The 24,374-nt window shown below is 33.6% G+C and overlaps 2 protein-coding genes across 6 annotated transcripts in view; both read left to right on the forward strand.

Annotated features, from left to right (window-relative positions):
- Positions 1-11,315: 11,315 nt before the first annotated feature.
- Positions 11,316-17,919, forward strand: rab36 (RAB36, member RAS oncogene family). The gene is made up of 11 exons (XM_056467066.1): positions 11,316-11,389; positions 11,758-11,844; positions 13,279-13,370; positions 13,738-13,812; positions 13,900-14,001; positions 14,095-14,159; positions 14,242-14,293; positions 15,270-15,351; positions 15,440-15,530; positions 17,397-17,516; positions 17,596-17,919. The coding sequence occupies exons 2-11, from the start codon at positions 11,791-11,793 to the stop codon at positions 17,649-17,651; spliced, it is 789 nt and encodes a 262-aa protein (XP_056323041.1). The 5' UTR covers positions 11,316-11,389; positions 11,758-11,790; the 3' UTR covers positions 17,652-17,919.
- A 3,139-nt stretch (positions 17,920-21,058) lies between these two features.
- The window catches only part of depdc5 (DEP domain containing 5, GATOR1 subcomplex subunit), a 50,652-nt gene continuing 47,336 nt past the window's right edge, over positions 21,059-24,374 (forward strand). For all 5 annotated transcript variants that reach the window (XM_056466172.1, XM_056466175.1, XM_056466176.1 and 2 more), the window contains exons 1-6: positions 21,059-21,531; positions 21,607-21,694; positions 22,274-22,320; positions 23,301-23,386; positions 23,474-23,557; positions 23,644-23,693. In XM_056466172.1, coding sequence (XP_056322147.1) covers positions 21,462-21,531; positions 21,607-21,694; positions 22,274-22,320; positions 23,301-23,386; positions 23,474-23,557; positions 23,644-23,693 — 425 coding nt within the window. In that variant the 5' untranslated portion in view covers positions 21,059-21,461. The remainder of the gene's footprint in view (positions 21,532-21,606; positions 21,695-22,273; positions 22,321-23,300; positions 23,387-23,473; positions 23,558-23,643; positions 23,694-24,374) is intronic.

Consider the following 24,374-nt stretch of genomic DNA (forward strand, 5'->3'; position numbering starts at 1 on the left):
ATTGAATTATTAGAAAATGATGCACACCAATTCAGCCAATCAGCATCAAGCTATCCACCGTCTGTGTACTGTGTGTTTGTGTGTTTATGTGTGTTTGAGTTGAGTGATATATATGATAAATAAATAAATAAATTAATTAATTAAAGTTATGTTTTAGATACACCATTGCAATCAGATTTGGAAGGACTGGCAAAAAAATTACAATGCAAAAACTATTTACTTTGTAAAGTAAATTGCATTAACATGTCACTCTTGAACCAAAAAAAGAAAGAGAAACAATGGAAAATATAAGCCCTGACGTTATTTGCTAACTGCATGACCAATATTGATCTCTTGTTTTCACAGCATTATCAGCCTCATATAATGTTCACATCATAACTTGATCAGCAAAGATCCCTGTATTGAGTAGTGCTGTGTTCATGACAAATCATTTGCACGCATGCACTGAGAGCCATCAGCCTAATTCAGCGGTTTATTCTGCAGACTGACGCACCGCATATAATCCATGAGGAAATGGTTAGTTCCTGCTCAACAAATTCAAGGAAATGTCTTCTCATTCTCAGATCAGTCCACTCCAGCAAGCTCAACGCTGACTTTATTTATGGTGCACTGCACTACAGCAATCAACATGCTAATTAAATGTGCAATTAAATGATTCTTCAATTGATTTATGTCTGCGGAGAGTTTGTCGGAGATGTAAAAAGAAGCGAACGGAAGACGAGGCAGAAAGAGAGGCAGGAATGATTTCGCATAATGGACCAATTACTGGACAAACCCTGGATGACCTCTTATTGTTGGCATTACTAACACAGCCATTGTTTATCAGGCTCTAATTCCAGAGGAACGAAACAAAACTGCCTGCAGAACTGATCAAATACAAGTACCGAAGAAGCATTTTCATTCTGTGCAGAGCTGTTTAACCACTTGATTGCTAAATGTGCTTTGCCACATGCCAAGTAATGGAAAACTCATTGTACGTTCACATTGTCAATACACATGCTTACAAATCTGCACTGAAAATTAATTGAAAATACAGAATGAAGGATGGGAGGAAGTCTGAATGATGGTAATGGTATGTAACACGTTTTAAACCATAAAATTTTATTACACGGTATGGTACTTTTTGAAAATCTGTCTTCTCAAAAGCAATCAATTACTTTAATCTGACCTTGTATAGACAAAACTCAACAAATTGGATTCTATCGGCATGTTTCCATCATGTAATAAAAATATTAATAATAAAGATTATTGTTAATCGTTTATGCTTTTGGTGAATCCATCTGTTCACATTGAGCCAACTTAATTCTAACAGAATTCGCACAGAAAACAACATTACCCATGATGCTGTACAGAATATACCACCAATCAGAAAAGCTTGGTCAAAGAGTTCCTTACTATGGGGAAGAAGGAAATGTCTGTATTATTAATTACCATTTGAATACTTAGGCTATCTTGGTCACATGAAACACATCTTAGTCAATCACATAATAGCTTTTGGTCTCCTTCACTGTGTACTGCCATAGGAGCAGCATTAGCATTATATTAGGCTACGTAATCATTTGAGGGCTACTTGCCTTCAATAGGCTTTGGCAAAAAAAGATCTTTAGCTCTGCCCCCACACCCATGAAGCACTGCAAATGGGGTCAACCTCCATGCATTCTCAAAATAGTCAAATATTTGTGTGTGTGTGTGTGTGGGTGCATCATTTGTAATAAACTAGTAAACTATTAAAGTATCAAACTGTTCTTTAGATCCAACCAAAATCTTTAAATGAAAAGTTTTATAGTTCTGTATTGTTTTTAATTAAGGCGAGTAATTCGCAATGCTTCATGGGATTGTAGTTGTTTCCTCATTAAAGCTGTCAGGCACACCTTTTCTTTTTTCTTTTCTGTTTGTCCAGATTTGATATATTATACATTTTTTTCTTCAAATTAAAGTTGTGACAGATCGGAGCATGCTGATTTGGTTCATGGCTTGAATTTATTATTATTATTTTTTATCCACAAGGGAAAAATACTGGAAAAATGATTTCCGGGAACAATCGCTGCTTTGATAGCACCACTATTATAAGCTTATTTTTCTGAGAATGGCAAGTTTGTATGTCATAATTATGAGTTCACATGTTGCAATTCTGAGAATCGTGAGATAAGGTGAAAACTAAGAGTGAAATAGCAAGTAATAACGCCACAGTTCTGGAAGGAAAATACAAGATGTAAAACACAGATGTAAAACACAGAATTCTGGTAAAAACAAGTCAGAATTGTCAAAACTTGCCGTATCCTATGGCAGAAACAGGCATCCTGTAATTTTAATTTGATGCATTTTAAAAAGTCCTTTGTTAGGCCAAGCTTGTGCGCTTTAGCATACATACAGGCTCAGGTTATTTGATTCACATAGCTGTTCATTCACAGATTAATATTTAAACATAGTATTTTTATAGTATTACATATTTACATAGTAAATAAACAGTATACAAACTACATATAAAGAAGGACTTTTTGTTGTTCGATCTGAAGTAAAAAAAAGTTGGAAATACCTCTGCAGTGATATACTGCTGAAGAATACTCCAGACAAAATCCACTGGCGTTTAGATGAATATGCAAATACGTGCAGCGCTTTTTCCTCTCTATAACAAAGCAAACACACAAGAAAAATGACAGTTAAAAAATATCTCAATCATAGATTTTAACCCTGATGCCTTTACCATCATACCATCGGTTTTCCCCACAAGGAGTCTTAAATTTGCTCTACCTAAAAACGTGAGCAAGCCATTATAACTTGAAACTGATAAGTTGACTTAAAGAGCACCTATGATGAAAATCATCTTTTGTAAGCTGTTTGGACAGAACTGTGTGAAAGTATAGTACGCCCACAGTCACATTGGGGTGATATAAAGACGAGTCTCTTTCTTGAATTTCCTGATGTTAAAATAGGATCCAAATCCCTCCCATTTTAAGGCCCACCGCAATGTGATGTAGGAGTGTGGTTGCCCCGCCCACTGAATTGATTGACAGTCGCGTTTTAACATGTCTCCCTAGTAACGTGTATAATCATATAATGACAGGACATGCGCAAAGCAACTGGGATTAAAAGATCTGTTCAGCTCTCTGTGATCATCAATCATCATCAAATGTGATCAAGAGTGAGTTTTACAAGTTTAAAACATTTTTAAAACAGTGCATGTTTGTAATCAATTGCAGAGATTTTACCGTCTTTATCACCACAGCAGCATGTCAGGACAATTATAAAAGAAGATGCTTCAATCCTGGTTTGTGGACGTTAAATCAGGTTTATTTGTACATTAACATAGCAAATATTCATAGAGCAGTGGATATTAATGTGTATCCTGTCACATTTGCCATGCAAAAATATGGCAAAGTTAAACAAGTGTGCTGTGTGTGTGTCTGTGTGTACGTGAACTTTGTAATGACATTGTGTGTGACTCATCATTGCAGAAAGGCTTGAATTAACTCCACAACACATTCATCAAATAATCATTGTGAAAGTTCTTACTGTACTTCACACAAACGTTACGTGAGATCTGCTTCCTTCATGTCTGTCACTGTGCTGTTTATCTGACGCAGGCAGCTGGGGATTGAGGCACACATACACTTTTACAGGCACGTGGGAACGGTGGACGGGGAGAACATCAATAAAGGAACAGGCCACAAAAACAGCTACATTGTGTTCAGAGCAGAAATTCCAAAATCCTGAAAGGTCTATTAAATAATCTGATGAGTGTTTTGAGCTGAAACTTTACAGACACATTCTGGAGACACAAAAGACTCATCTTAAATCTTGAAAAATTGGTAAAATAGGTGCCCTTTAACTTAATTTTTAATGCACATAGTTAATTTACTACATAATTTTAAAGGAACACAACACTTTTTTTTAAATAGGCTCATTTTACAACTCACTTTCTCTGGGTCTAGTGGGAGCACTTTTAGCTAAGCTTAGACAATTAATATCATCAAAAATGAAAAGAAGAGTTTCAATTATTTCCTCTCTGTTGTGACATTGTGTACCAAGTACAACAGAAAATGAAAAGTTGCTATTTTAGACCAATATGGATGAGAACTGTACTCTTATTCGGTAATTGTACGTGATGCAACTACAGAAGACTCATTCATTCATCCTCTTTCAACCTTTATTAATCAGGGGTCACCTCAGTGGAATGAACTGGCAACTTATCCAGCAGGTTTTACGCAGTAAATGCCCTTCCAGCTGCAACTCATCACTGGGAAACACCCATACACACTCATTCACTATGAACAATTTAGCTTACCCAATTCACCTATACCCAATGTCTTTGGACTGTGTGGGAAACCGGAGAACCCGGAGAAAACCCTTGCGAACAAGGGGAGAACATGCTCCAACTTCACACAGAAATGCCAACTGACCCAGCCGAGGCGTGAACCAGCAACCCTCTTGCTGTGAGGTGACAGCGCTACCCACTGCGTCACCACACCACTACTACAGAATATTCAAGCTTTAAATAGAAAACCTCAAAACTCTTTGGTAGTTTTTGAATGAGATGCTAATGATCTAATTCAGGAGTGCACAAAATTATTCTTGGAGGGCCGGTGTCCTGCAAAGTTTAGTTCCAACCCCAGTTACACACACCTGAACTAGCTAATCAAGCTCTATGTAGCAATACTAGAAACTTCAGGCAGATGTGTCAAAGGAAGTTGGGATTAAACTATGCAGGACAGCGACCTTCCAGACCAGAGTTTGAGCAGCCCTGGTCTAATCTGATTATTGACATTTGCTGGCTGTAAATTAACTGAAATAATTCAGTGTGCTGATTTGGAAATATAATGCGAGCAAAACCTGGCCGGAACTACTTTAGCCATGTGTTGCACACGCTCAAAAAAAAGTATTTTGCTGCTTGTTCAAACTACTTATATAAAACGAGCTGAATCAACACAATTCTTGTTTTGTTTTTGTTTTTTTGTGGACAAAATTGTTTCATGTTCAATCCACTTTAACAAATTTGTACAAGAAATTAAGTTAACTTGATCGAGTTGGGACAACATGAAGGAATTATGTGGAACCCAGCATTTTTTTTCAAATTGCACCAGCCCTCTTAGTATAAACTGATATTAAACTCTTAATACCAGTGTTTCCCTTTAAAAGATAAATATGCTATTTATAACTCTGTATCCTACCGCATTTGACACTTGCTTTGCTGAGAACAGAAAAACAAATCACACGTCTGTCACTAGTGTAAGTGTTAATGAAGTCTGCAGGAAGTTTAGATCTCTGTGCACGACCTTTGTGACACTAAACTTCACATTTGAGCTGATGAAGATTTGTTAAAGTGTACAGTACACGAGTGAAGTCACACAAATGAGATGGAAAACGATGTGCCTGACAGTTTTTCCTCATTGAGATTGTGTTATAAATTGGCTAACGTGTCAGCTGTGTCCAGTGTGGCTTACTGAAAGACTACATTTGTCCTGAAAAACTGAAAAAAAAAAAACCCTCAGATGAACGCTACAGCAACGGCGAGCGGGAGGCCGGCCGATGGAAGACCTTGTGACTGTCATGAGCAGCAGGGAAGGACACACCACAGAGACAGAGGAGGAAGGCACTCGGCTTAATCTCATTCCTCACAATGGTAAACAGCGGTTTCAGGCTGTACAGTCTTCACAGCAAATTGGATTCATCGTCCAAATCATTCTCAGGGATGAATGTAATGCGTCACTCTGATATTACTGTAGACGTGTGACTTGTTGGTCATGTTTCACAAGAGATTTTGCCGAAATTTTGCGTCCTATTTTAAGATTTATTTCAAGCATTCTGTCTATATTACCATGACAATAAAATCTCACTATACATCAGAGTTAGGCTAATGTCAGTGGATGTTTTTTATTTATTAGGTTCACTTTTCTGCAATAAAGTTGTTTTTACTATATATAACCAACCTAGATTTAGATTTTTTAAAATAAATAATAAATAATTAAATGTAACTATAGCATGATGTATTAACATGAATAAAATAAAGCATAATAAATAAACGTCAATGTCAATAAAACATCAGTGATGCATATAAATGATACACTTTTTATATAATTAATATAAAATATTTAAGTATATAGTAGGGTTGTCGCTATACCATTAATTAGTCTTACGACACTATACCAGCTGAAGTATCATGATACCAAGTAGTATTGTGATAACGTAATTCAGAACTCAAAAAATTGTCAGAAATACTATAGTCTATGTTATAGTAGGCCTACTTGAATGTCATTCATAATCCCCTTAAGGCTACAAAGTATTATTTGCACCCCATTTCACCCAAAATTCATTCTTTTTATTTATTTTGTAGATAACTGACCAACAAAAACACATTAAAATAAAGATACAAATTATGCCGAAAGACATTTGTTACAAAAGAGCATTTTTCCAACAAAATTAGGCTATATGAAGTAGTCAAAAAATTTTCAATGTTTCCTGTTGCTATTTTGGGTTTTTCATCTATTTTTATTTTTTTTTTCAGTCTTATCAGGTCACAATCCAAATGAATTCAAAATAATCTTAACTGCCTCTCTGGCTATACCACTAACTGTACTCTCTCTCTCAAAAAAATAAATAACATTTTTTTTTTACTAATGCTTAGTTTCTTAGACTTTACACACCTAAATCTTGTCTATAGCACTTTTTCACTGCTGCTCTTATAGTTGTGTAAATTGCTTCCTTGTCCACATTTGTAAGTCGCTTTGGATAAAAGCATCTGCTAAATGACTAAATTTCACCTTGTGAGTCTTTCTTTTAAAGAAATCGTTGCTAATAAATCATATTAACAGGAACAGAAATGAACCGATTCAGATGTGCGTTCAAACTGAAGCTTTGGAAAACGTGCAACAGGTTACCATAAAAGGCGCGAATCCTTCACAGTTTTGCTACCTTAAAGGGCCCCACAGACTATTCAAATAAAGTTTATTGTTGCACAAATGTGTGAGCAATTTAGTGACACTTTCACATGCAACATTATCTATTGTATATATACCTTAATGATGATATTACTGTTTACAAACCGCCAATATTTTGGATAAATAGTATGGCGATACTACCATAGTAGCGGTAAACTGTGCAACCCTACTATATATGTGTGTGTGTGTATTATTGATTTATATTTTAATATTTTAAAGTTGTCATGTAACCTTTTAATCCATCTATTCACCTACACCTACAGTGTGCACCTATATTATTTCATTCAATAATTATATTTATATATTTCATTGCAGATATATTTATATTACATATTTATAATGTATATTCACTTTCCTTTGGCTTAGTCCCTTATATATCAGGGGTCACCACAGCAGATTGAACTGTCAATTATTCCAGCATATGTTTTACGCAGCGGATGCCCTTCCAGGATAAGTTGGCAGTACTGGGAAACACCCATACCCACTCACATTCACACACACACACTACTGTCAATTTAGTTCATCCAATTCACCTATAGTGCATGTCTTTGGACTGTGAGGGAAACTGGAGCACCTATAGGAAACCCACGCAAACACGAGGAGAACATGGAAACTCCACACAGAAATGCCAACTGACCCAGCCGAGGCTCGAACCAATGACACTCTTGTTGTGAGGCGACAGTGCTAACCACTGAGCCACCATGCCACTCTTAAGTGACGTAATTAATATCAAATACACTATAATAGTAACGATAATTATTACAAGTAGTAGTATGTTTTCCTATAGGTCAATATATTAGTTTATTGTTTATTAATTACCGTATGCGAGTATCATGGTTGCGCAATGGGTAGCACGCTAACCTCACGGCAAGAAGGTCGCTGGTTCGAGCCTCAGCTGGGTCAGTTGGCGTTTCTGTATGGAGTTTTCATGTTCTCCCTGTGTTCACGTTGGTTTCCTCCGTGTGCTCCAGTTTCCCCCACAAATCCAAAAGACATGCTCCATAGGTGAATTGAATAAGCTAAATTGTCCATGGTGTATGAGTGTGTATGGATGTTTCCCAGAGATGGGTTGAGGCTGAAAGGGCATCCGCTGCATAAAACATATGCTGGATAAGTTGGCGGTTCATTCCGCTGTGGCGACCCCGGATTAATAAAGGGACTAAGTCGAAAAGAAAATGAATGAATGAAACTGTGAAATTTGACCTGTTTTTAATTACATTTTGTATTTAACTTTCTTACAACTTTAACAGAGTATTGCTGTTTCAAATGTAGGTCACTTTTATTCATTTTTATTTAAAATCATCAACAAAATGTTGCAATGTGTAGGCTGATTAATATAAATAATATATTATAAACCGTGACCAACAGCTATTCTCTCACATTTGTTTATCGTATATAAAATCAGACGTGTGAGAAAAAGACAACTTCTGTCTCCAATTATGTGTTGGAGTCTGTACAGAAGTACACAAGGGTGTTGTTAATATCTCCAAGACATCTGATTGTCTTATTATTCCATTGAATCTGCCAGATGCACAGATTATTACATCACCACATTTGTTGCCCTTTATCAGTTAGGTAACAACAAACATGCAAACAAACAAGCTAACAAGTTCAACTGAACGCAGCCTGCATTCTCGTGTAATTTCAGTAGAAAAAGAGGTCAAGTTTGAGTTCACTGAACACATTCATAACAATAAACACACCCGAAACAAAAGAGACTGTCCTGAAAACGACATCCCAACACAGATAGGAGGATCAATTAGAAATGATTCCCTTCAGCTTCCCATATTGTCCATCATTATTGATATGTGTGAAATGGAATAAGACTGTAGGCCAAACTGAGAATTTCAACCTAGTTACCTTTGACCTTTGGTATCCATTAAAAGGGCTGTAAAAAGCCAGGCCCGCTGGCACTGCTGATCTAGAATTGTTCATGTAGTGTGTAAAATGACGGTCCTCGTGTTTATTTTACAATAACACGTGAAAGAAAAGACCTTACTACGAAACATCACTTGAGGTGTGGTGAAAAACCATCCCTGAAGCGCCGTACACGAAGAGCGCAATCTAACTTGCTTGGCATGACACAGCAGTCTCGATTAATGTAAACAGTTGGAGGAGGTTTGCTGCCACCCTGTGGTCATCAAGAATAACGCGCGCTAAATTATTAGAAATGAGCTGTGAAATTAGGAAATTATAACTAATATAACGTTTGTTCTTATATTAAACGATGAATCGCATTCAATATAAAATGGAAATTTGTGATTTATACTGCCGGTGAAAGGTTTGGGGTCAGTTGTTTTTTCGTATTTGTTTTATAAATTTATTTTGTTAATCAATATGCCATTTATTAAATGTAAAAATGGTTAAATTGTTAAATATTTATTGACATTTAAAATAACTGCTTTCTTATTGTATATAGTTTTAAATGAAATGATTACTCCAGTCATTACTGCTTTTGAAGTGACTCTGAAGACGGGACTAATGAAGTTGAAAATTCATCTTTAAAACCATTGGAATAAACTCTTAAATTAAATGATAAACTACTTTTGAACAGTTTTATAGTGAAATATTTTATAGTGCAATATCATTTTACAATTTTACTATTTGTACTGTAATTTTGATTAAATAAATGCAGCTTTGGTGAGCAGGAGAAGCTTATTTTAAAACATTTAAAAATCCTACTGACCCCAAACTTTTGACTGGTAGTGTACATATATAATAACTCAGTGCAATCATCTGAATTAGCAGTTGTTTTAATTTTTCCCCTTTTGTTATTTTGCATGCACACAAGCTAATGTTATAAGTGGTAAAATAATTATTGTACTACTTCAAAGCCTGTACTTTGACTGCCCACACAAATACATGGAAGTGCTGTTGACAAATTGTGACGTGTAGTACAGTTGTTAGCATATTTTTTCCTTTTTTGTTTTGTAAGGATCACAGAATATATATATATATATATATATATATATATATATATATATATATATAGGCAACGCAGTGGCGCAGTAGCCTCACAACAAGAAGGTCGCTGGTTTGACCCTCAGCTGGGTCAGTTGGCGTTTCTGTGTGGAGATTGCATGTTCTCCCTGCGTTCACGTGGGGTGCTCTGGTACAGGTGAATTGGGTTGGCTAAATTGTCCATAGTGTATGTATGTGTCTGTGTTAATGTGTATGGGTTTCCCAGTAATGGGTTGCCGCTGGAAAGGCATCCGCTGTGTAAAACATATGCTGGATAAGTTTGCGGTTAATTCTGCTGTGGCAACCCCAGATTAATAAAGGGACTAAGCTGAAAAGAAAATGAATGAATATATATATATATATATATATATATGTGTGTGTGTGTGTGTGTGTGTGTGTGTGTGTGTGTGTGTGTGTGTGTGTGTGTGTGTGTGTTTTGACAATTTATTTTCACAAAAGTGTGCTAGCATTTAAAAATGAATAGCATTTAAGATGCATTATGCAGTAAAATCATGTCAGGGATATTTAGAACAAATTATTTAATGGTAATTAAATTCATAATGAATGATAATTTTAATAAATATTCAGTTTATACTTTGCCACTATCATTTAAACCCATAGATTCTGTTCATTTATAACCAAGAATTTAGCTATTTAACATAACATTTACTATTATTATTTACTCACCCTCATGTGGTTCCAAACCATTAGGAATTTATTTAGCAGAAATTGATCTCTCCATTAAACAGCATCTGGAAATTACTTTTTAAAGAACTAAAATTTCACAGGAAGACTAGTCATTTTGTCCAACTGTATCTTTTATGTTGAATGACAGTGAGACATTTTGTTTCACTTGTTTAAAAACAATAGACACTTCACTAATATAAAATTCATTAAATCAGTTATAATAATTATTATTTTTGGAGAATAAAAACATTTATAATTATGTCAATTATGGAATAATAAATAATAGTACTATATAAAATTTGACATAGTTACAATAACACACACACACGCACGCACGCACGCACGCACACACACACGCACACACACACACACACACACAAACATATACACATATATATATATATATATATAATCAATTTAAACATTTAACATTAACACCACTAATTTTTTGGGATATTTTGGGATACAGTTCAACATTTTTTTCATCATTTTGAAACAACAGACACTTCTCTTCCTTTTAAAATGCTTTCTATGCATGATATATTTCTATCAATATAAGCTTATTAGCATTTATCTCAATGGCAACTACAAAATGTCAACATTAGCTTGACATAAATTCATATACTTGATTTTACCCAAAGTGCGTCGATTAAATGTAAAATAAAATGTGGGCATTTTGCCATGCGTATCTCCTGCACCACGTGACGCTGAGTTCCGTCTCCTGGTTGCCATGGCGAAGAAGGGAGGATTTGATGCGGAGCGTGAACGCGCATTCAGCAGGAATAAGCTGCCCTTCAGAAACATCCGTGAGTACGAGACTGCTTTAATATACACAAGCTTAGTAAGACATAATGCGCAAAACCGAACATTAGCAATGCTTTACAATAATTGTGGCTGAATATAGTGCCGTTACGGTGCTTCTTCTGTGTTGTCATTCCCGTAATACGAACGCAGCTCTGCTTGTTCATGGAGGAATAACTAATAATTTAATTAAAAACAATCTCTCTCGTCTTCTGTATAATCTAAACAAATATCTCCTAACATGTGTACCATGTCTAAAAGTGTATCTCTCTCTGCCCTACTGCATAAAGAATGCTCTATAATATCAAGTAGGTAATATAAATGTGCAGAGTAAATATTTACAGTAGGTCTGATTTTTGTGTTTCTTTCACAGGCGATTTTTTCTGGATAACTTGCTGACAAGACAATGCAGTTCAGTCCACCTGTCAGCAGAGACAGGATCATATCCGCATTTCCAAAGGTGCACATCATGCTAAAGTCTAGTTGTGCTCATTTTTATTTGATTATTGAGTATTTAAAGGGATAGTTCACCACAATCTGAAAATTTCGTAGTGGTTCTAAACATTCATGATTTTTTCTTCTGCTGAACACAAGGAGCATATACTCAAGAATACTGTAAAAGCCATTGACATTCATAGTAATTTTGTTCCTACTATGGATATATCAATGGCTGTTTTTTCTATCATTTTTCAGGATATATAAGGATATTAGTGTTCAGCTGAAGAAAGAACCTCAAACAGGTTTGAAACAAGTGGAGGATGAGTAAATATGATATGATATGACAGAATTTGTCATTTTTGGTAAACTATGCCTAAAACATCACAATTTTCAATTTATAGACTCAACCTTATGCCATCCAAGATGTATTTTATCTTCAATAGAATGTTAAAGAAGGTTTATATCTGAAATTGTGGTCTTTGTTGATGCATAAAATGCAAGTCAATAGCTTGGCTACTGATGTTTTGAGAGTCAAAACAAATTTAGGCCAAACAAAAGGAATAGCTGTGACTGCTGATGATCCATTGAGGTCTTATGAAGAGAAATAATCATTCAATGTAAATAAACGTAAACATTATTTACTACATTGTCTTCAATCAATAGCCTTAGCAAACAGTCCTGAGGCCATTTACGAATCATCCTGTTGCATAATGACTCACGACCATTTGCAGAGGCTGTGAAAAAAAGTAATAAATTTGTAAATTATATTTACTTTCTTGCACAGACCTATCATATTGATTAATAAAATCTCAATGAATCCATAGGAGCCACAGGTATACTGTTTTATTTTTATTATTATTTTGTTAGTGCCAGTATCCATTGACTTTACCAAGGATCATATCTTTAATGCTCTGCTTAAGTCCCCTACATCTTAGATAAATGATCATTTGGATATTATAAACTGAATTATAAACTGAAGAGTAAATTAACAGCAAATTATTCTTTTTAGTTGATCTTTGCCTTTAAAGTTGTCTTCGAGGAAGCTACATTGGTGCATGAGAAAAGTGAAATCCTCTCATCTGATTCACAACGCATTATAAGATGTTGTACAGGAAATTCAGCAAATGTTCTGTACACTGTACTGAGTTCATCAGATTAGTATATTGAGAACGTGTGACATCCATCGAGGGACTTCACTGTAGACCAATCCTTCAGAATCACAGGACTGCTGCTAATTCTGCTGAAACGAAAGGCGTTGCACAGCTGCTTCGTATACTCGTTTTTGAAGTAGGGTTAAATTAGGGACAAATGTACACTTTCTGAAAGTATTAAACCAGAGAGATACTACATCGAACTTGATGAAACTGCTGGTTTTATTCACTAAATGGCCAAAAGTATCTATTCTTTGATGTTGTTAATGAGAAGTGAGCACTGATTCTGTTTTATTATTCTGTAGTGTTATAATCCACAAGCTTGCCTGCAAATAAAGGATGACTGGAATGCAGAAGCCAAGGTGGCTTGCCAAGATCGGACGACCCGTCTGCAAGGGTTAATATATATAGTACATTTTTTAATAAAAACAAGAATTATAAAATAATATATAAAATATAATTAGCAAATGTACTTATATATTATAGTTATGTAATAATAGTACTATTACTATATGATTACATAATTATAAATGTTTTTTTTCCAAATGATTTTAATAAAATTAATTATATATGGTTACAAGATAATTTTAATAAAATAACAGAATGTTACACTTTTAATTTAACAGTTATATACTGTATATTTATTATTTAATGTATTGCATAATTCTAAAGTAAATAATGTTATAATTTGTTTCATTTTAAATTGTTATACTACCAAATATTATTACGTACCTATGCATATGTATTTTCATATCATCTACTAGGTATGACAGGTTTAAGATGTCGAAGGCAGTAGTGGTTGGAGATCTCAATGTGGGAAAGACATGCTTAATAAACAGGTAAGGTGCATACAGGTTTCCTTGAAATGATACATGTTTTATATGTAATGCATATGAAGGTCTTTTCTGTGCTTTTTTATTTCACAGGTTCTGTAAAGACGTGTTTGAGAGAGACTATAAGGCTACTATAGGTGTTGATTTTGAGATTGAGAGATTTGAGATGTCTGGGCTGCCTTTTTCTCTTCAAATGTGAGTGTTTTGTTTGGACGATTTAAATAACACATTTGTTCAATTGAATTTTTTATGTGTTATATTTGTTTTGCTCTTTTGTCTTTTTTATAGATGGGACACTGCGGGTCAAGAAAAGTTTAAATGCATTGCATCAGCATATTACAGAGGAGCTCAAGGTAAAATGCGTTTTTCTTTGAATTCTCCAGATCAGAGTCTGTTTTCACACTAATGTTAAATGTTTTTGCTTCTATTCAAAAGTTATCATCACTGTCTTTGACATGGCGGATATCAAGACCTTGGAAAACACAAAGTAAGTACATTTTTGGAGAGCGGAAATGTAAACAGATATTTCTTTTTAAAAAGGGAATAATATATGATTTCAAACTATTGATTCATACATGGTGACACAGTGGCTCAGTGGTTAGCACTGGCACCTCACAGCAAGAAGGTCGCTTCGAATCCCGGCTGGGTCAGTTGGCATTTCTGTGTGGAGTTTGCATGTTCTCCCCGTGTTCGCATGGGTTTCCTCTGGGTGCTTTGCTTCCGGATTCATGTACTCGGAGAGAATGAATTGACATCTAAACTAGCTGCAAAATATGTATACACCCTACACACCATAAGAAACAGTTAATGTAAACTCATGTGTCTTATTTAAATAATCTACACTTTTTATTATTATTATTATTATTGTAATTGTTATAATTATTAAATGTATTATTTCTTTTTTATTTATATTTTGTCATTTATTTCGTATTTACTGTAATTTTTTTATTTGATGATGTTAATATATTACATATTTAAAATGCTTTTGCGATACTGAATAAAATGTCATGAGTGTGTATGGATGAATAAAGGGACTAAGTTGAAGAAAAATGAATGAATGATTCGTACCTTAATATTAACATCAGCCGTATATCAGGAAAAACTAAATATAAATGTTAAATATTTCCTTGGCAAATAGCTTTTTTCCATAAACCATTGTTTCATACACATAACCTTTGTTTCCATTGCTATTTTGTTACTATGGTTACCCATTGCATAACTGTTTATGCTCAACTGTGCATTTATTTAAGACCTCAGTTTGATTCTGCCCATAGTCCTGCATTTTCTCTACATGTATGAAGTTGTTTTATTGATTCTTGCAATCTTGGATTACTTTCTGTGTTTTTGTAAATAAAGCAACAGTCGGGATCCTTTTCCCTGAACTCTGCCAATTATATTATACTCCAAGAATGTTTTCTTTTACTTCAAAATGCACCTTTTGTTGTTGTTCATTTGTTTCACAGACAGTGGTTGTTAGAGGCGGTGCGGGAAAATGAACCAGACTCCTGTTTTGTTTTCTTGGTTGGCACAAAAAGAGACCTCCTGGTGAGTACAGTCCCTGTAAGCATGCATGCAAATGTACACATACGACTTGTAGAAGCTATTAAAGAGTCCCTGCTGTGTTTCTGTGAAGTCTACAGAAGAGTGCCAGAGGACCGAGAGGGACGCCATAAAGATTGCAGCAGAAATGAATGCAGAATTCTGGTCAGTGTCCTCAAAAACAGGTACGCCTGAAAAGGTTTTATTATTCATGATTTTTTTTTCGTTAATGATGTATGTTCACAAAAACAATCATGGTTCTTCAGTTTTAAAGATGATGTTCAGTACAGCAGTACGGGAAAGTTAATCTTAACATTGTTTCTTTTATTATTAAACAGTCCATTTTACATTTACATTTATTTAGTTGCCTTTTATCCAATAGAACTATTCGAGGTAACTGAGCAAAAATATGCACATATTATATTTACACATTTTAGGGCAAAATTATTAGCTCCTGTGAATTTTTTATTTCTGAAGTGATATTTAACGGATTAAGGAAATTTTCACAGTATTTCTGATAATACTTTTGGAGAAAGTCTTGTTTTATTTTGTCTGAAAGAAAGCAGTTTTTATTTATTTCTTTAAATATTTTAAGGTCATTATTATAAGCCCCCTTAGCCATTTTTTTCTCAATTGGCTACTCTGTTGTCCAAAGACTTGCCTAATTACCCTAACTTGCCGCCTAATTAACCTAGTTAAGCCTATAAATTGCACTTTAAGCTGAAAACAAATATCTTGCTAAACATTTTATATAAATAAATAATAATAAATCAGTTTCAGACAAAATCTAAAATTAGTTATTAAAACTATTATGTTTAGAAATGTGTTGAAAGAAAAACTTCTCTCCATTAAACAGAAATTGGGAGGGAAATATAAAATAATTTAAAATTAACAGGAGGGCTATAAATAAATATAGGTCAGTTTTGTTTTTGTTTTTTGAGGACAATAATGTAAAATAGAAAACAGATTGTTAGTGTTAGATCAGAGCTATATGAATCTAGAGTAGAACAGAATAGAACATATACTATTAGTTTTTCTTTTATTTTAAAACTCACTTACAATTACAATTAATATCTCTCTCACTGCTGTAAACTATATACTGTAGTTTAGTACCTACTTTTAAAATATAACAATCAACAAATTAAATACAAATGTTTGTAAACTGTAAACTATAGTAAAAGTATGAGTAGTAAAAGTATTTATAGTAGAGGTATTTATAGTAAATTGTGTTTGTACATAGTTCATTGTTAAAGCAACACTTCACTTTTTTAAATAGGCTCATTTTACAACTCCGCTAGAGTTAAACAGTTGAATTTTGCAATTTTTGCAATCCATTCAGCCAATCTCAAAGTTTCAAAACAATCTCAAATTGAACTTTATACTTAGCTTAGCATAGATCGTTGAATTGGATTAGACCATTAGCATCTCGCTCAGTAAGACAAAATAATTTGACTAATCTACTTATTTAAAACTTGCCTTTTCTGTGGTTACTTGTATTAAAACCAACAGAAAATGAAAAGTTGCTATTTTTTAGCAGAGATGTAAAATGAGCCAAAAAAGTGGAGTGTTCTTTAAAATAGGCTAGTATAAACAAAGACTATAGAATACACAAGATGTGTCACTCGTATAGTTTTGAATGGGGAAATGTGTAACGGCCAACATGGTGAATAAAGACCCACCTTCTAGTACAAGAGCCATTCAGCCATTGATATAGACCTGATAAGTCTCCAAGGGAGGGGCTGGGAAAAGTGAATTTCTGCAGATTTTGTATGATTCGAACATTTAGAAATGAAACTATGAAACAGTTGTTGTTTAATTTTATTGTTGTTTCCTAATATAAAATTTAATTGTAAGCTTGGCAAGCTGTTTTGGAGAATTTGATGTTTCCCCATTCAAACAGAATGCCGGAGCATACTGCCTGAGAGTCGTTTCAAAGATGGCCGCCGAGTGAAATGACTTGCCTTAAAGGCACTTTGGTATAAATACCATGGTGGCTTATACAAAGTTGAAGATGGTTGCTGCTATACATGTAACTGTTACTTTTTTTGAAGGTGAAAACGTCCAAGAGTTTTTCTTCCGTGTGGCAGCTCTAGCTTTTGAAGATGCCGTCATGAAGGACCTGGAGTCTGGAACCACCAGCAGCACTCAGATCGGAGATGGCAGTATTCTCAGTAAGAGAAACCTCATAAATCTGACATGATGAGGACATTGGGTTGTAAGGAGTAAGTTGATGTGGTATTATTATTTCAGATGATAAAACACTGGAAGTTGAGCAGGAGAAGCCAAAGAAGAAGAGCTGTTGCTGATGCTTGATTGTTCAAGAAGAAAAACGAACCGTGCTGTATTGAAGAACAGAATAAATGTTTAACACAGTAGCAAAAAAAGTGTTTTCCTGTGACAAAACTGACGAGCAGTTGGTGCATCACTAATGTCCTCTCTGTGAGGGATTGCCTAACAATAAGGGACTGAAATCAGTATGGTTTATACTGTAGTATTAATGCCAGTATTTTGTACTGCTGCATAAACTGCCTTTTAATGATTATATGTTATATTGCAATCTTTTATACTTTTTATTTCGGCAGATTGAATAAAAATGCATTATAATTACGCAAAGTTTATGGAATTTTTATTAACTTATTGTCTTTATTCGTATTTAAAGCATGGGTGCTGTTTTTAAGCATGTATTTTTACAGAGCCAAGAATACTAATTGAAGAAAAAAATAAATATATATATATACTGTATATAGAAGTTGAAGTCAGAATAGTTTTAATAACTCATCTCTAATAAATGATTTATTTATCTTTGCCATGATGACAGTAAATAATATTTGACTAGATATTTTTCAAGACACTTCTATACAGCTTAAAGTGACATTTAAATAATTAATATAATTACTATACTTACTATAATTTAAGTAATTAGGCAAGTTATTGTATAACGATGGTTTGTTCTGTAGACTATTGAAAAAATATAGCTTAAAGGGGCGAATAATCTTGACCTTAAAATGGTTTTTAAAAAAAATTAAAACTGCTTTTATTCTAGACGAAATAAAAACAAATAAGACTTTCTCCAGAAGAAAAAATATCAGAAATACTGTGAAAATTTCCTTGCTCTGTTAAACATCATTTGGGAAATATTTTAAAAAGAAAAACAAATTCAAAGGGGGGCTAATAATTTTGACCAACTGTATATATATATATATATATATATATATATATATATATATATATATATATATATATATATATATATATATATATATATATATATATATATACATTTTATTTTTTATTTTTTATTTTGTTTTTTAGCTAAAGATTTTCATGATTTTCTTTGTTTAGATTTTGATGTATTTCAGTTATTTTATTACTTCAATTAAAATCTATTTCATATTTGCATTTAATATTAATATTTCATGTCAGCTTGTTTGGTCATTTTAATTAGCTAAACTCATTCATTCATTCATTTTCTTTTCAGCTCAGTCTTTTTATTAATCTGGGGTCGCCACAGCGGCTTGAACCGCCAACTTTTCCAGCATATGTTTTACGCAGCGAATGCCCTTCCAGCTGCAACCCATCACTAGGAAACATACACTCTCATTCACACTCATACACTACGGACAATTTTAGCTTACTCAATTCACTATACAGCATGTCTTTAGACTTGTGGGGGAAACCGGAGCACCTGGAGGAAACCCACGCGAACACTGGGAGAACATGCAAACTCCACACAGAAATGCCAACTGACCCAGCCGAGGCTCGAACCAGTGACCTTCTTGCTGTGAAGCGACCACACTACCTACTGCGCTACAGCATCGCCTTAGCTAAACTCTTTTTAAACAATTTATTTAAAAATTACAATAATTGATTCTTATAAGCAGGCTCTCTAAGGCTTTAAAACAGCCTTTTATAGACAATTTCAATGTGGCTAATGAACATTTCCTGCTTCATTCATTTCATTCATTTTCTTTTCAACTTAGTCCCTTTATTAATCAGGGGTCACCACAGTGGAATGAACCACCAATTTATCCAGCATATGTTTTACACAGCGGATACCCTTCCAGCTGCAACCCATCACTGGGAAACATCCACACACATACACTACAGACAATTTAGCTTTTCCAATTTACTGCATGTCTTTGGACTGTGAGGGAAACCGGAGCACCCAGAGGAAACCCACGCCAACACGGAGAGATCATGCAAACTTCACACAGAAACGCCATCGCCAGCCGAGGCTCGAACCAGCGACCTTCTTGCTGTGAGGCAATCGTGCTACCTACTGCGCCACCGTTGTTATCAAACTATTTCATAACTGCAACAGGATGCAATTTAATAATAACTTTATCTTAAATCATAACATTGTTTATATCATTGTTTAACATTGGATTCTCGGGAAGCTATGAAAGTTAAAAATGTAAAACAGGAAATGCATTGTGACCATTGTTTTTGTTTACACCCCTCAAAATCGTCTATAAAAGTCTTTTTTTCTTTTACAAACTTCAGACTTGAATTTGATAGCATCTCATTGCAGCAGATCATTTGCCATTTGTGTGTGATGGAGGATTATAAGTATGAACAATCTGACTGGTTAGCATTAATTTAGTTTTCCACCATTTTTTACTTCATTCAGATCACTTATTTATGTGAAAAGATTTTTAAGCACAATTGAAGGTTTCAAGATTAAAAATAACAGTATAATTAATAATTAAAGTGCATGAAAAAGTATATAAAATTGTTTTAAAAGTGTTATATATATATATATATATATATATATATAGTGTTTGTATATATATATATATATATATATATATATATATATATATATATATATATATATATATATATATATATATATATATATATATATATATATATTGTTTATGCACCTGTCAATTTTGAGAATTTAGTTTTTATTATTTTGGCTCTTTATAAAGTGTTTTTCCCCAGTCCAGTGGAAATAAACTCATCCAGTTTTATACACAAAACACACTTTTGAATCACTTTTCCAAATATTTATAATATTATATTAGAAATAAACAAAGATATAAACACTATATTGTACATTTGTTTTGTCACCTTACACCTTTACATTTGCACTGTCACCTCACAGCAAGAAGGTCACTGGGTCAAATCCCAGCTGGGTCAGTTGGCGTTTCTGTGTGGAGTTTGCATGTTCTCCCCGTGTTGGTGTGGGTTTCCTCCAGGTGTTCCGGTTTTCCCCCAAAGTTCAAAGACAGTACAGGTGAATTGAAGCGGTACAGGTGAATTGAATAAACTAAATTGGCTGTGGTGAATGTGAATGTGTATGGATGTTTCCCAGTACTGACTTTCCAACCCAACCGGCTTTCAGTTGGAAGGGCATCCACTGTGTAAAACATGCTGGATAAATTGGCGGTTCATTCCGCTGTGGTGACCCCTGATAAATAAAGGGACTAAGCTGAAGGAAATGGAATGAATGAATGTTTTTATATATTATTACATTTATTAGATTTGGAATTCTGTTGATAGAAGGACGTCTCATCTGTCTGTGAGATTCTTTTTCCCAATATTAGAAACACACACATATATAAATAGCATATAATATAGATATTTTTGTACTGTACACAAGTTTGAATTATTATAACATTGATTCCATTCAAAGCAGGACGTCCGGTCTGTCTGTGAGTCTCCATTCCTCTAGACGGCGCTGTGCATCTCTGTATTACCAAAGAAACGAAGAAGCCAGCCACTGTGCACTTAGTTCAGAAAACATTACAAATGCTGTATTGTTTCTGCGAGATATGTGTTTAATTATTCGTTGTCGGGGTATTAATAAATGTTAACATTGTACATCATAAACGTGTGTCTTAGAATTAGCAGAAGTCGGGATGGAAATAGCGGGTCACGCGACTTGTAAACAAACAGGAGGATGACAGAATGTCAAGAAATTGATTGTGCTTCTGCTTTTTCAAGCACTTGAAATGAGTTTTAAAACCCCATTTCACGCATATCACGTCGACTGGGAGATTTTGGAAATGGGAATGTTGATATTCTGCCGACTGCTGAACAGCACTGGGCTTTTTTGCTGCATGTAAATAAGGTTAAATGTGTGTGTAATTGCACAACTGAAGGCTACAATGACGGTCACCATGAAGGCAAACAAGTCCTACAAGCTTGTGGTGCACAAGAAGGGCTTTGGAGGCAGTGGTGAGAATGTTTAACGATATTACTGAATTAATTGCAGTTTATGACACTGGCTTTAACATTCCTGTTTCTCTACAGATGATGAGCTGATGATGAACCCTAAAGTCTTTCCTCTTGTTAAGCTGGGCGATATTGTCGAAATTGCACATCCAAATGATGAGTACAGGTGAGAAATATCTGTCCTTTCATTATAAAATCATTAGAAGAAGATATGTTTTTTAAAAAATAATGCCTGAAATAAAACCTTTATGCAGTGTTGGGCGTAATTAGTAGTACAAAGTAACTAGTGAAGTTACATTTATTTCAATTTAAGGCTTTATTTGTCCGACAACTGCACATGCTTAAGAAACAGTTCATTTTAATGTATGCAAACATAGGTTAAAAAAATAGGTTATAATTACTTTGAAATGTTTTGTGTTTTGCTACATATATAGTTTATATTTTATGTTTACATTTTTAAAAACAAAGCTAAAAGTCATTTGACTGAAATTTCAAAAATTAGAGTTTAATTTATTCTCTCAATTAAGATTGATGTGGATTTAATATTTAGTCAAGTAATTAAATTGCCTTTTGAGAAACTAAGTTACTTTTCAGCCTAGTAATTAGAAAAGTTATTTAAATATAATTGTGATAGTGTGATTTGTAATTAAATACTTATCCAATACTGCTTGTACTGGTCGTCTTATATGTTATATGATATTATTGTGTTTATTAGTAAAATCTTTGTATTTGAAATTTTTTTCAGTCCTCTGTTGCTGCAGGTGAAGAGTTTGAAAGAAGACCTGCAGAAAGGTGAATTTGAAATCTGCAATTTTCTGTACTAATTGTGGGCAAACATTGGTTTCACAAGTGATTTTAAATCATAAATTAAAAAATATATATATTGGTTAGAGCTGAAAATGCAGTTTGAGCTGGTCTAAAAAACGGAGAAAAAAACTTCTTTTTTTGTTTAATAGTATTAATCAATTTTTAAATTATTTTAAATCTTGCATACAGACCAAAATTAATCTAATCAACATTTATTGATATAAATTATAACCACACAATTCATTTATTAAATAAAATTTGACAAAATTTGCTATATATAAAAATTAAATTAAGTATAATTTGTAGTCCAATTGCAATTTTCATAGTAATTAATTTCATTGTGTTCATCAAAACATTTAAATAATACATTAGTTTCTATATAAAAACATTTTTAAAAGATCTGTAAGAATATTTTTTGTTTGACATTTTGTAAAAATATAATATTAAGACATCACTAACAGGTAGAAATATAGTTCTCTTGTAATTAACTCCATATATTAAGTAAAAATATCAAAATTTTTAGCAAAATTAATAACCAATGAGGCCATAATTCTATATCTCTCACCATATCTTCCTAATGCTTGTTCATATTTTAATGATGTAACTATTTGTAACGAAAGAGCAAACTATGATTGGTTAATATGCCCTTGATCTTGATGTGTCCCATTATAATAAAAATGCGTAAAAAATTACATTTATTCTTTGAATTTCATGATAAAATTGACCAAATGTGAAGGTTTTATTAAACGGAGCTAATTAAAAGCATATTGTGACTACTGACAGTTAAGAGTCCTTGTTAATGTAATAAAAATTATATAGCCTATTTAAACAGGTTCAGTTAATAATTTCAGCTCTTTTTAAACCTTTTTTTTGGCCAAAACCAGAACAAACAAAAATGTATTGTAAACTTTCAATTTACAAAATTTTGGTCCTTTCCAAGAGTAATGTCTTTTATCTACCGGCAGAAACTATCAGTGTCGATCAGACTGTGGCTCAGGCCTTCAAGCTCCGTGCCTACCAAGATGTCATCATCAATATTGTGGATCCAAAGGTATTTTATACTGAAATACTAAATGATTACATAGACAGATACAGTTTCTACACCTTAACGCCCTAATGCTCTATTGAAATGGAACAGGAGGTGACTTTGGATCTGGTGGAGCTCACCTTTAAAGATCAGTATATTGGACGAGGAGACATGTGGCGACTGAAGAAGAGCTTAGTGAGTAGATTAAGTAGAAATCTGCATCTTTGTTCATTTTTTTGTTGACTTGCATTGATCCTGATGTCTCCATTGTTTTGTTTCAGGTGAGCACATGTGCATATGTGACACAGAAAGTTGAGTTTGCAGGAATCAGGTATTAACATCCACTGCTAGATAAATAGTGAATACTAGATTATGATTTGTTCATTTGAGTATTCATTTGTTAGCAGTGTTCTGATGTTAAAAGTAAGGAAATGACCTGTAACATGTACTAATGTTCAAAGGTTTTGAGTCAGTAAGATTTCTTTTTAAATATTATATTTTATATATATATATATATATATATATATATATATATATATATATATACATACACATACAGTTGAAGTCAGAATTATTAGCCGCCCTTTGAATTTTTTTTAATATATTTCCCAAATGATGTTTAACAGAGCAAGAAAATTTTCACAGCATGTCTTATAATAGTTTTTCTTCTGGAGAAAGTCTTATTTGTTTTATTTCGGCTAGAATAAAAGCAGATTTAAATTTGCTAAATCCAATTTAAGGTAAAAATTATTAGCCCTATAAGCTTTTTTTTTTTTCGATAGAATAAACCATTGTTACACAATGACTTGCCTAATTGCCCTAACCTGCCTAGTTAACCTAATTAACGTAGTTAAGCCTTTAAATGTCACTTTAAGCTGTATAGAAGTGTCTTGAAAAATATCTAGTAAAATATTATTTACTGTCATCATGGCCAAGATAAAATCAGTTATTAGAAATGAGTTATTAAAACTATTATGTTTAAAATGTGTTGAAAAAAATCTTCTCTCCATTA

This window comes from Danio aesculapii, chromosome 10, assembly GCF_903798145.1.
Source record: "Danio aesculapii chromosome 10, fDanAes4.1, whole genome shotgun sequence".
NCBI classification, from domain to species: Eukaryota; Metazoa; Chordata; class Actinopteri; order Cypriniformes; family Danionidae; genus Danio; species Danio aesculapii.